General features: G+C 37.5%; 1 protein-coding gene across 1 annotated transcript in view; it reads left to right on the plus strand.

Moving 5' to 3' along the window:
- BRDT (bromodomain testis associated) overlaps positions 1 to 14371 on the plus strand; it is a 42316-nt gene that overhangs the window by 26825 nt on the left and 1120 nt on the right. Inside the window, exons 14-16 of the mRNA XM_055402611.2 lie at positions 5452 to 5558; positions 8673 to 8878; positions 9391 to 9565. Of these exons, the coding sequence (XP_055258586.2) occupies positions 5452 to 5558; positions 8673 to 8878; positions 9391 to 9565 (488 nt within the window). The remainder of the gene's footprint in view (positions 1 to 5451; positions 5559 to 8672; positions 8879 to 9390; positions 9566 to 14371) is intronic.

Here is a 14371-nt window from a genome sequence, read left to right on the forward strand (position 1 = left end):
AAAGAATCACTAGTTTAGGGTCGATGCATGTTATAGGATGCTCGGAGCTGGCGTGCGGGGATGACCCAGAGGGAGGATAAAGGGAGGAGGGAGGTGGGAGGGGGGTTCAGGAGGGGGAACTTATGTAAACACGGGGCGAATTCATGTCAATATATGGCAAAACCAACCAATATAATATTGTAAAATAATTTGCCTCCAATAAAAAATAAATTAATTACTTAAAAAAATAAAACAAGAGGTAATCAAAACCTAGAGGAAAAGGAAAAATGGTATAATAGAAACCCGGGAGATACATTTTAGGAGGAAATCATCACAAGTATCACGTCCTTGTACAAAGCATTAAAGTACCGTGAGGAATGAGGAGAGGTTATAATTGGCAATATGATATGCTGGGTTTTTTGTTTTTGCGTTTGTTTTTTTTTTTTGCTTTTACAAAAGCTTCTTTTGTGGCCATTGTGATTGGGGCAGAGGCAGAGGCAGATTCTTATAAACTGAGAAGTAATGGACTCTGAATGTAAACCAGTCTACTAGGAAGTTTGTTGGTGAAGAGAATGGGAAGATGGCTATGACTTTAAACAGGAAGATAGATATTTTGTTTTTGTAAGACTAGAAGAGAGATTGTTTTGTTTTGAATTTTGAAATGTGAGAGATTTGAATGTGTCTGAATGTCAGTTGGATAGAGAAAGGTTGTTTTTATTATAGCAAATTCATAGGAGAATGCTGGGGATAGCTTTGAAGAATAGACACTGAAAAATAAGGGAAAGAAGGCAGTCTAAATGGTCTTTGGAGACTTTCCTGGTGGTCCTGGGCTGAGACTCCACGCTCCCAATGCAGGGACCTGGGTTCAATCCCTGGTTGGGGAACTAGATCCCACATGCTACAGCTAAAGATCCCGCATGCTACAGCTAAGACCTGGCGCAGCCACATATATATATATGTGTGTGTATGTGTGGCTGTGGGTGTGTGGGTATACATTTATATTTAACGGTCTTTTGTTCCTATTTTAACATCGTATCTATGAAATGTCAGGGTTTGACTAAGTCTTCAATTGGATCAGTTTCTTGTATTTTCTTCAATTTCTGATTTTTTGTGATTGTTCGGTTCAGTCGCTCAGTCATATCCAACTCTTTGCAACCCCATGGACTGCAGCACGACAGGCTTCCCTGTCCATCACCGACTCCTGGAGCCTGCTCAAACTCATGTCCATCAAGTCCGTGATGCCATCCAACCATCTTATCCTCTGTCGTCCCCTTCTCCTCCAGCCTTCAATCTTTCCCAGCATCAGAGTATTTTCAAATGAGTTGGTTCTTCGCATCAGGTGGCCAAAGTATTGGAGTTTCAGCTTAAGCATCAGTCCTTCCAATGAATATTCAGGACTGATTTCCCTTAGGATGGACTGGTTGGATCTCCTTGCTGTCCAAAGGACTCTGAAGAGTCTTCTCCAACACTACAGTTCAAAAACATCAATTCTTCAGTGCTTAGCTTTCTTTATAGTCCAACTCTCATACCCATACATGAGTACTGGAAAAACCATAGCTTTGACTAGACGAACCTTTGTTGGCAAAGTAATGTCTCTGCTTTTTAATATGCTGTCTAGGTTGGTTATAACTTTTCTTCCAAGGAGCAAGCGTCTTTAATTTCATGGCTGTAGTCACCATTTGCAGTGATTTTGGAGCCCAATAAAAGAAAGTCTGTCACAGTTTCCATTGTTTCCCCATCTACTTGCCATGAAGTGATGGGACCGGATGCCGTGATCTTAGTTTTCTGAATGTTGAGTTTTAAGCCAACTTTTTCACTATCCTCTTTCACTTTCATCAAGAGGCTCTTTAGTTCTTCGCTTTCTGCCATAAGGGTGGTGTCGTCTGCATATCTGAGGTTATTGATATTTCTTCTGGCAATCTTGATTCCAGCTGTGCTTCATCCAGCCCAGCATTTCTCATGATGTACTCTGCATATAAGTTAAATAAGCAGGGTGACAACATACAGCCTTGACGTACTCCTTTCCTGATTTGGAACCAGTCTGTTGTTTCATGTCCATTCTAACTGTTGCTTCTTGATCTGCATACAGATTATTCAGGAGGCAGGTCATGTGGTCTGGAATTTTCCAGTTTGTTGTGATTCACAAAGTCAAAGGCTTTGGCATAGTCAATAAAGCAAAAGTAGATGTTTTTCTGGAACTCTCTTGCTTTTTCGATGTTTCAGTGGATGTTGGCAGTTTGATCTCTAGTTCCTTCTGCCTTTTCTAAATCTAGCTTGAACATCTGGAAGTTCTCAGTTCACGTACTGTTGAAGCCTGGCTTGGAGAATTTTGAGCATTACTTTGCTGGCGTGTGAGATAAGGGCAATTGTGCGGTAATTTGAACATTCTTTGGCATTGCTTTTCTTTGGGATTGGAATGAAAACTGACCTTTTCCAGTCCTGTGGCCACTGCTGAATTTTCCAAATTTGCTGGCATATTGAGTGCAGCAGTTTCACAGGATCATCTTTTAGGATTTGAAACAGCTCCACTGGAATTCCATCTTTTAGGATTTGAAATAGCTCCACTGGAATTCCATGCCACCTCCACTAGCTTTGTTTGTAGTGATGCTTCCTAAGGCCCATTTGACTTCGCATTCCAGGATTCTGGCTCTAGGTGAGTGATCACATCATGGTTATCTGGGTCATGAAGATCTTTTTTGTATAGTTCTTCTGTGTATTCTTGCCATCTCGCCTTACTATCTTCTGCTTCTGTTAGGTCCATACCATTTCTGTCCTTTATTGTGCTCATCTTTGGTACAAAGGAAAAATAATTTGCCTAAAAGAAGTGAAAGTAAAATTTAAGGAGGTGAAGAAGGTGGAAATTACCTGATCTCCTTGAAAGATGAATATTTCTGTATTTGTTGTTGTTTAGTCACTAAGTTGTGTCTTACTCTTTTGTGTCTCCACGGACTGTAGCCCACCAGGCTCCTCTATCCATGTGATTTTCCAGGCTGGGCTACTGGAGTGGGTTGCCATTTGCTTCTCGGGAGGATCTTCCTGACCTAGGGATGGGACCAGTGCAGGGATTAACCTGGTCTCCTGCATTGCAGGTGGTCTCCCCACCATACCAAAGACCGGTCTTCATCCAAAGAAGGTGATGTTGTATATGTGGTGGGATTGGAAGGGCATCCTCTATTATGAGCTTCTTCCAGAAAACCAAATGATTAATTCCAAGAAGTACTGCTTCCAATTGGACGACCTGAAAACAGAACTTGACATAAAGTGTCTGGAATTAATTAACATATAGCACACATGTGCATGTCTGTGTGCTCAGTTATGTCTGACTCTTTGCAATACGATGGACTATAGACTGCCAGGTTTCTCTGTCCATGGAGTTTTCCAGGCAAGAATACTGGAGTGGGTTGCCATTTCCTATTCCAGGGAGATATTCCCGACCGAGGGATCAAACCCTCATCTCTTGCGTCTCCTGCATTGACAGGAATCCTTTACCACTGTGCCATCCAGGAACCCCAGAAAAGGCATAATCTTCCATTTATTTTGGTCTTTACAAAATTCCCTTAATGGAAAAATTTCAATTCCCTGGAAGACTGTAAAAGTCACCTGGAACAGTTCATTGTTCAAAAAGATAAAAAGTTTTGGGAAGATGAAATTATGAAGTCACCTGAAAAATGGTAGAAGGTAGTAGAACAGAATGGTGAATATGTTGTTCAATAAAGTTCTTGGTGAAAATGAAAAATATGTCTTCTATTTTTACTTAAAAACCAGAGGAACTTTTTGGCCAATAGATCAGGTTCAGGTCATAAAGAACCTTGATTTCTAGAGACCTTGGACTTAATTGTAATGGTATAGTTAGTGGGGAGCCAATGAAGATTTCTGGAACAAAGTGTGTGCTTAAGTGCAATTAATCTGCCACTATTGTGTAGGTCAGTTGGAGGGATGGGGAATAGAGACCAGAGAAGAAGGCTAAAAACTAAGCTATTAAAGTAGTACAAAAAAATTAAGTGATAGAAAAAGGGAAAAGTTGAAAGAAAGCACAAAAGTTGAGTCAGCATGTCTTCAAAAGATGAATGTATGCCAAGTTTTAATAACTAAAGATGTATACGCTTTGGGGCTCAGTCCATAACCCAAGACTGGATATGGGTCCAGGTTGACCTGGAACACAGATGAATAACAGATGTCTGATGAAGGATGAGTTTTGTAGTGTTTTAAGGTGCCAGAGGGCATTCCTAGGAAGTTGTTTTTCAGTCAGATCCTTGATATACTTGGCTTCTGTGACACTGTTCTCTTGATCATTACATCTCTAAATACCTCCTTTTATCTGCCTGCTGTATATATTGATAGTACTCTGAGTTACATCCTTAAGCCTTTATCATTTTACTTTACTCCAGGCTTTTCTAGCCAGATTCTGAAGCACAGGCTTACTAAAGTAGGATCCCCTCTACCCTCAGCTTTCAGCAATAGGCTTGGAGCAGACTTCCTATATACTCAGGTATGCCATACATTGATCATCTTCCACTTATTATGGCATGTAAACCCCTTCATGGATCACAGCCTTGTCGTGGCGAAGGGGCTTGTGTAACTCAATGAAGCTATGAACCATGCCGTGCAGGGCCACCCAAGACGGACGGGTCATAGTGAAGAGTTCTGACAAATTGTGGTCCGCTGGAGGAGGAAATGGCAACCCACTCCAGTATTCTTGCCATGAAAACCCCATGAACAGTACGAAAAGGAAAAACGATATGACACCAGAAGATGAGCCCCCCGGGTCAAAATGTATCCAATATGCTACTAGGGAAGAGCAGAGGCCAATTCCTAATAGCTCCAGAAAGAATGAAACAGCTGGGCCAAAGCAGAAATGACACTCAGTTGTGGATGTGTCTGGTGGTGAAAGTAAAGTCCAGTGCTGTAAAGAACAATATTTCACATGAACCTGAAATGTTAGGTCCATGAATCAAGGTAAATTGGATGTGGTCAAGCAGGAGATGGCAAGAGTGAACATCGACATCTTAGGAATCAGTGAAAAATGGATAGGAATGGGCAAATTTAATTCAGATGACCATTATATCTACTACTGTGGGCAAGAATCCCTTAGAAGAAATGGAGTCGCCCTCATAGTCAACAAAAGAGTCCAAAATGCAGTACTTGAGTAAATATCAAAAATAACATATGTTTTCGGTTTATTTCCAAGGCAAACCATCCAAAATGTCAGCTATACTTTATGTTGACTGCCCCCCCCCAGCCAAAAAAAAGAAGAAAAAGAAATATAGGGAGGTATAATTTCAAGTGAGAAATGTTTATTTTACAGTGTTAGAATTCTCCAACTAATGATACCCCAAAGTTAAGAAGCATAAAAAAACTGGTTATTTTGTTTTTATAGTTTCTAACATAGAAAGGGGGAAAATGTCAAGTTGTGGAGAATCAAGATGAAATATATTAACTTGACTGTACTGTTCTAAAAATGTGTGCATCTAGATGATTCTGAACAACTTCTGAATGGCCTAACTGGGATGCCTCAGTCCAGTGATAATGACACAGTGATGTTAGAATCAGAGGATCAAGGTCAAGTTCCAGTGCAAAAGGTAAGAATAATGTTATTTTTTTCTCACAGATCTTGAAGAAATTTACAATTGAATATAGAAATGGCACAGAGGTATTTTAAGTGCTAATTTGAATGAATTTTGGATCTCTACTAACTTTTGCCTATTTGTTAAAAAACAGAAGTTAAACTGTGAGCAACACCTTTCCCCACCCTCTACCATCAGTCCTCATATTTGTGCTTAATTTTAAATTCTAGAATGCTGGTATTTGCCAGGTATCCTTATTTTAAAACATGTTATAAAACTAGCTTTTACAATCTGTTGTAGGTGATTTCCTCATGGAGTCTTCTGTACACTTTATCTCAGACCACACATTGATCAGTCTTTCAACAAGTATTCTAGATGTTTGGGATACATTAGATACACAGGTACTATTCTAGACATTTGAATATAGTTGTTTTTCAGTCACTAAGTTGTGTCCGACTCTTTGCAATCCCATGGCCTGCGGCACGCAAGGTTCCCCTGTCCACTGTGTCACAAATTTTACTGAAATTCACTTCCATTGAGTCAGTGATGCTATCTTACGATCTCATCCTCTGCCACCCTTTCTCCTTTTGCCTTCAATCTTTCCCAGCATCAGGGTCTTTTCCAATGAGTCAGCTCTTCGCATCAGATGACAAAAGTATTGGAATTTCAGTTTTAGCATCAGTCCTTCCAGTGAATAATCAGGGTTGATTTCCTTTAGAACTGGTTTGATCTTCTTACACTCAAAGTGACTCTCAAAACTAATTGTCAGAAACTGACCATGAATGAGATAGTCACATATCCCCTCTTTTTTTCTCTCCCTTCCTTCCTTCCATAATTTCCTATTGACATTTTGGACTGGATAAGTTTTCGTTGACAGTATGGTCTGTACATTGTAGGATGCTTCACAGGGACCCTCACCTCTACCCACTAGATGTTAGTAACACCTTTTCTTCATCACTGTGTGAAGACTTTACTGACATCACCATATGTCTTCCCTGGGCAAAGGAGAATCACCCTCAAATGAAAAGCAGTGCCTTAATTTTACCTCGAATCTAGCTATTGCCCCACCTGTAATTTGCCCTATCAGAAGAACCAATGATGCCTAAAATTGCTGCATCCCTCCCAAAGTCTTGATGGTATGAGGAAATCAGGATCTTCTACTACTTCTCTCTGAACATCCACTGTGGTGATTTCAGTTATAGTCTCTCTGCAGATGACTCAAATGTATAGTTCTAGACCTGGCATCCTGTGAGTTTTAATCCTTTTTGATTTCTCAGTCTCCTGAAGTCAAGGAATTGTTAACTCTTTGGGTTTTATTTTCAAGATGTTTCCTTTTCCACTTCTACCACATAGACCAGGCCTTACTGCCTTCAATGTAAGCTCTTTGTAATACTTATAACTGCAGACTAACTTGAAACCCTCCTTGTTCTAATCAGTTTTTCTTTATTTATTTTTGGTTGCACTGGGTCTTCATTGCAGTGCCCAGGCTTCTCATTGTAATGTCTACTCTTGTTGTGGAGTACAGACTCTAGGCACATGGGCTTCAGGAGTACCAGCATGCAGGCTCTGTAGTTATGGCATGCAGGCCCTAGAGCATGGGCACAGTAGTTGTGGTGCTTTAGTTGCTCTGTGGCATGTGGAATCTTCGCAGACCAGGGACTGAACCCATGTTCCCTGCATTGGCAGGCGAATTCTTATCCACTGTACCATAGTGAAGTCCCCATTCTGCTTTTAACATTCTTTTAACTGTACTTCTTGATGTATTGCTCTGGTCATATAATTATTACATACGAAACCTTCAATAGTTTCTAGCTTTGACTTCAAAACGAAGATTAAGCACCTTTACACTGTGACTCCAATTTAGCTTTTCAGTCTTAAGCATATGCCTGTGTTCTTCCTTCAGTGAGGAATGCTTTCCATTCTCACCTCAAAATCTTCTTATTCTTCTCTGTAATATCTGAAAAACTGTCCCATACTCCAAACCCAAATATGAACTTTCCTGTTTTAGGGTCTGCCAGAATTTTGTTTTAGTTAAATAGACATTTTAAGGACAAAGCCAGAGACCAGGGTTTCATCTTCCCTTTATTTCCTATTAAGTATACTACCATGTATTACCTGTTCTGTTACATGTTTCTATTTGAAGGCAATATTCTTTAACTGACTCAGTAGAAAAGTGAAGTGTGAAACTAGTATTTAGTATAGTATTTAGTATTCCATGGGTAGGAACAAAAACAGGTTTTACTGGCAACATATAAGAAAGACTTCATAAATACAACTGGGTGACCAATGGTGAAGGTTTGTGTGTGTGTGTTAGGGGGGAGGAAGGATGTTTGACTCTTTTAATAAAATATATTATTAAAAGTTTACTTTAAAAAAAAATGCAGTACTAGAAGATTTTCAACTACATACATTTCTGTTGGTCAGTCACTGATCTTTACCTTGGCCTTTCTCAGTTAAGAACAGCGATCACAAGCAGTTAATTCTTTTCATCATACCAAAGAAAGGAAAACAAAGCTATGTCAGAGGGTTTCCAACAAATACTGTACCATTCTTACTTCTTACATTCTTTTTGCCATCATCTTACTTTGCCTCTGATTAATCACTTGTATACTTGCTTTATTTTTTGCATAGAATTATATATTTTTTTAAGATTGTAAGTTAATTTTTGTATTGAAATATAGTTGATTTATAGTGGTTGTGTTAATTATTGCTGTATAGCAAAGTGATTCATATATACATATATATATAATACATACACACACATTTTCCATTATGGTCATAGGATATTGATTATAGTTGTCTGTGCTATACAGTAGGACCTTGTTGTTCATAAATGTCTTGATTACAGTGACCAGTTAATTTTTATATTCTTTATAGATTATCATACCCTTAACATATATTTCATATTAAATTGAAATAACTGTCAAGCATGCTGTTTTAATTTGGTCTTAGATGAATAATTGAATTTAGCTAATTTATTATCCTATTTTTTCTCCTTTAGTAACCTTTAACTTTAGTAAAATTACCTAAGCCTTTGGAATCTTAATTTTTTATTTTTATCAAAAATAATGTTTTTCTTCCAAACAGTTGACATCTTTAGATGCATACTGAATCAAATATTTGTTTTAGGATATAAAGATCAAGAATGCAGATTCTTGGAAAAGTTTAGGCAAACCAGTCAAACCATCAGGTGTACTGAAATCATCAGATGAGCTCTTCAACCAGTTTAGAAAAGCAGCAATAGAAAAGGAAGTAAGAGCTCGAACACAGGAACTAATACGGAAACATCTGGAACAGAATACAAAGGAACCAAAAGTATTTCAAGAAAATCAGAGGTCTGTAGTTATTTGGATTAGTGGAGATTTGGGGAGATACAGACATGTATTTTAAATATATTAAATTTCTTTTTTGTAAGTGACTATATTCAGCTATTTAGTAGACCACAGAGCAAATTATATTTAGAAAAGTGAATTTTTACTGATTTTAAAAAATTAAGTAGTAATATCTATTTTAAAGGAGATATAAATAATCAAGTGATTAAAGAAGCTATTAAAATACTAATATTACTAAATTATAATGGTATTATTTTCCAGAAAAGTCTTAATATTGTTTCCATTCTATGTATAAGAAGATAATGGTAAACTTTGGTCATAATTTTCCAAAACCTTCTCTTTGTTAACATATATTGCCCTATGTAAAATTTGACATCAGAAATATTAAAAAATAATCTCATAACATATGAAGGACATCTATAAAACTGCTTTATATTTGTCATTTAACAATGTGTCTTCATAATAAAAAGTTTTAAGGAGCTTGAAACCTACTTTTCACTTTACTGTTTCTTAAGGGACCATGGCTTCACTGTAGAATCTTTTCCAAATAAAATGGAAAACAAGTGTCTTGGAGAAGAGCAGAAAGAACATCAGCAGTCACAGGAAGCTCAAGATAAAGGCAAACTGTGGCTTCTCAAAGACCGAAATTTAGCACGGGAGAAAGAGCAAGAGCGGAGGAGAAGAGAAGCAGTAAGTGAATTTTAGTTTACTGATTCTAACAAAGGAAAGATTTAACAAAGCAGTGTCTTTACATGTTCAAAGATGTATTCTAGGTGTTCTTCAGTAACAATTACCTCTTTAGTGTGAGGAGTTACTTCTTTAGTGAGGATTGAATTCATCCTAAAATCAGAGAGTAAAATTAAAATTTCATAGACAAATGACACAAGCATAGTATATTAATAGAGTATCAATCCTCAAGCCTTTGGGTTTGGGTTTGAACTTGAGGTTCAAATCCTGGTTCTTCCATTAAATAGACCTTAGAGCCTTGTCTATTCATTTAACCTCCTTGTGCCTCAATTTCCTTATCTGTAAAGTAGGGATAATAAAGGTAAAAGATGAAATGAATTTACTTGTGTTAAGCACATTTGAAAATGCCTGGCACAAAGGTAAAATCACTTACTGTTACTATTCTTGAAAAACCTATAAACTACCTGTGAATCATGGCCAAAAGATATGACATCTTAGTCAGTGTTTATTTAGTTCAACTCTGCATCAAGTTATATGTCAGTTATACCTTGATGAAACTGGAAACCAAAAAAAAAAGAAAGCACAAAACTTCTGTTTAAGGTGTCCTTAATATATAAAAAGTGTAGAATTCTTCCTTTTAGAAGTGTGTTATTTAGTTTTCCAAATATTTGGAAATTTTCTAGCTAGTGAAAATAATAGAAAATTAGTGATTTCTAATTGAATTCCATTGTGTTTAGAGAACACACAACATCTTGAATTATTTTAAATTCTAATAAGAATTTAAAGAAGACTAATAAAACTTGTCTTATGGCCCAGATTATGATCTACCTTGGTAAATATTCTGTATGCACTTAGAAGAATGTGCATTCTGCTTCTGTTGGGTAGGGCATTAAACAGGACAAGTTGGTTGATAATGTTTTTTCAAATCTATTAAATTCTTGCTGATTTTCTGCCCGTTTGTTCTATCAAATATGGAGAAAGGGCATTGGTACCTATGATGATATAATTATAGGCTTGGCTTTTTACCCTTGCAATTCTATCAATTTTATTTCCTATATTTTGAAGTTGTTCTCAGGTGCATAAACATATAGGACTGTTATATCCTTTTGATTAACTGACCCCCTTTCATTATAAAATGACTTTGTGTTATTCCAGGTAATATTATTTTCTCTGAAATACAACAATTTCACCTTTTTTAAGACTAGTGTTGGCATGGTGCAAAAATTTTCTCCATCCTTTTAACTTCTCTGTGCTTCATATTTAAAATTATTTTCTTGCAACATAGTGTAGTCTTGCCTTTAAAAAAAATCCAATCTCTGCCTTTTACAGGAATGTTTAACCAATAATATTCAATATGATTATTGATATGGTTACTTTTGAGTCCATCATCTTATTTTTTATGTGTGTCATCTATTCTTTTTTTCTCTGCACTCTTTTAGATTAATAAGTATTTTTATAATTCCTTTTTTTTCCTTTATTGGCTTATTATAAGTAACTCTTTGTTACTTTAGTGGTTGCTTTATGGTTTATCATATATATGGCTTGTCACAGACTTCTTTCAACTTATATTACACCACTTCACATTTAGTATAATATCCTTAAAGTAGTGTGGTTCCACTTCCTCCTTCCAAGCCTTTAGGCTGTTGTTTAAGCCGTCAAATTATCTCTCAAAGTTTAAATGACATTTTAACAAAACTTGTATTTACCTAGTTACCATTTCCAGTGTTTTTCATTCGTTTAGATCTAGATTTCCAAATGGTATGATTTTCCATTTCCTTTAAGGACTTCCTTCTAACATTTCTTGTGGTCGACTGGTGATGAATTTTTTCAGCTATTTTACATCTGAAAATATCTTTATTTGGCCTTTGTTCTTCATTAAAGTGTTTTAGACTCACAGCAAAACTGAATGAAAGTAGAGTTCCCACATGTTCCTCCCCTTTCCCCTACCAATACAGTCTCTCCCACCATTAACATCCCACATTAGTGTGGTGCATTTGTTATACAATCTATGAATTAACATTGCTACACCATTGTCAATCTTGGTTTGTCAAGCAAAGTCCATAGTTTGCATCCGGGTTCACTCTCTGTGTTGTAATTTATGGGTTTTGACAAATGTATAATGATATACATCAACCATTGTGGTACTCTCCCTTTGCTGAAAATTCCCTGTTCTTATGTTCGCCCCTCCCTCCTAAACCTTTACAGCCACTGATCATTTTACTGCCATAGTTTTGCCATTTCCAGAATGTTGTATAGTTGGAATCTTTAGTGATTCCAGTTACTTTTGTATTAGACCACTTGAAGTTGTCCCATCTATAGTCATCATATCTAGAAGTTTGATTTGGGTATTTTTAATGTTTTTAGTAACTATTAAACTTTTGAACAAATAGAATACAATTATCATAATTGTTTAATGGGTTCTCTGCTAATTCTAACATTTGTCACTTGCATGTTGGTTTCAGTTGATTGATTAATCTCCTTTACAGATAATGTGTTTCTCCTAACCACTGATGCCAGGTATAAATTTTATCTTGTTGGGTGCTGGATATTTTTGTAATCCTGGAAAGGTCATGTGAATTCACAGGTCATAAATACTAGTTCCAGAAGAAAAAAGTCATTGGCTTTTGCTGTAGTGTTGACTGGGCTTACCAGATAGCTCAGTGGTAAAGAATCTGCCTGCCAATGCAGGAGACACAGGGTTTGATGCCTGGGTCTGGAAGATCCGCAGGAGAAGGAAATGGCAACCCACTCCAGTATTCTTGCCTGAAAAATTCCATGGACCAGAGGACCCACCAGAGGACTGGTGGGCTGCAGTCCATGGGGTCACAGAGTCAGACATGACTAAGCAACTGAGCACACCAGCACACAGGTAGTATTGATTACGATACAAATGAATTTCCTAGGAAATAAAACACAAGTTTTATCAGCTTATTTATAACGTGAAGACAGAAACAAACTGTATTGACTAGTTGTTACTGTTACTGTAACTGGTAACAACCAGTTACCAGTGTTGTAACATATGATGGCGTTTACTTTAGAGCAGTATGCTCTTATACAACAGAAGTCCCCAATCTTTTTGGCACCAGGGACTAGTTTTGTGGAAGACAATTTTTCCACAGACTGGGGTGAGGGGTGGGGTGCTTACCAGATGATTCAAGTGCATTACACTTATTATGTACTTTATTTCTATTATTATTACACTGTGATATATAATGAAATAATTGTACAGCTCACCAAGATGCAGAATCAGTGAGAGCCCTGAGCTTGTTTTCCTGCAGCTATATGATCCCATCTCAGGGGATAGGAGACAGTGATGTCTGAAGTGTGTTGCTTATGTCCAGTCTACTCCATAATCTTGCTTTGGTTGCTGTCACTGCAGAAAATCTTGCTTCACAAAGACAGGATGTTGAAAATGGAAGCAGGCTTTTCAGTGCCTTTTTGGCAATCTCAGGATATTCTGCCTTGACTTACTTAATCCAGAATGTGTGGAGATTTGAAGTGATCTCAAACATAACTTTTAAGGCCACTATCATTTGCAATCTCAAGTGGTAATGTGAGCAATGGGAAGCAGCTGTAAATACTGATGAGGCTTCACTTGTCTGCCTGGCATTCACCTCCTGCTGTGTGGCCCAGTTCCTAATAGGCCATGGACTGGTATCAGTCTGTGACCTGGGAGTTGGGGATCTCTGTTACAGAACTTTCTACAATTATAGGAATGTGCTTTACTCAATCAACTATAATAGCAGCTGCTGCTGCTAAGTTGCTTCAGCCGTGTCCGACTCTGTGCTACCCCACAGACGGCAGCCTACCAGGCTCCGCTGTCCCTGGGATTCTCCAGGCAAGAACACTGGAGTGGGTTGCCATTTCCTTCTCCAATGCATGAAAGTGAAAAGTGAAAGTGAAGTCGCTCAGTCGTGTCCGACTCAGCGACCCCATGGACTGCAGACTACCAGGCTCCTCTGTCCATGGGATTTTCCAGGCAAGAGTAGTGGAGTGGGGTGCCATTGGCTAGCTACATGTTATTAAGGATTTAAAACATGGTTAATAGAACTAAGGAAGTTAATTTTTCATTTTATTGAATTTTAATTAATTTAAATAGCAAATTTATATATATATATATTTGAAGTTCTTTATTAAAATTTAATTAGTACTTTACTAGAAGTATTTTTCTAATGACCTAGGAATTTTTCCTTTGGGTACTTACAAGGGCCTGACTTTAACTACCCACAAGTGATATCTCAGCAACCTTCCTGCTACCCAGCAACCCAACTAGGTAATCTGGTATTTCTAAAATCCCAAGCATTTTTCTGGAACCCACTGAAACGTGACTAGAAGTGCCACCTCTAGCAGCTTGACAATTAAAAACTTGACTTTGGAGCTACCTACTATCATTCTTGACACTCCAAACTCTTACGCTGCAGCTTCTGGATCAGATTAGTACTGTAAATGGCAGCAATAACTTGACATCTAGCATAAGCTCCCTAGGAGAGAGAGCCTCTGCCAGTTCCCTTGACCCAAGTTTTGATCTTAAGTTTGAATGGTTGAAGTGTATATTAGGACAAAGGAATATCCAGGTTATAGTGGCAGCAGCAGAGAGCTTTAGTATTTAAATTGTTGAATCTAAGGTTAATTGGTACAGGCAGTATCCAGTTTGGTATCAATCAGTATCCACAAATTCAGATTTAGTCAAGATGGAAGAGAATCTAAAATAAAGTACTTTTAAATAAAACAAGTTTCATTACATATTTTTGGACTTTATGGTAACTCTGGATACTTAAAGATAAGAGTATCAGTGATATTTAAACCAGG

This window comes from Moschus berezovskii, chromosome 4 (assembly GCF_049115385.1).
Source record: "Moschus berezovskii isolate FMDL1 chromosome 4, NW_MosBer_1.0, whole genome shotgun sequence".
NCBI classification, from domain to species: domain Eukaryota; kingdom Metazoa; phylum Chordata; class Mammalia; order Artiodactyla; family Moschidae; genus Moschus; species Moschus berezovskii.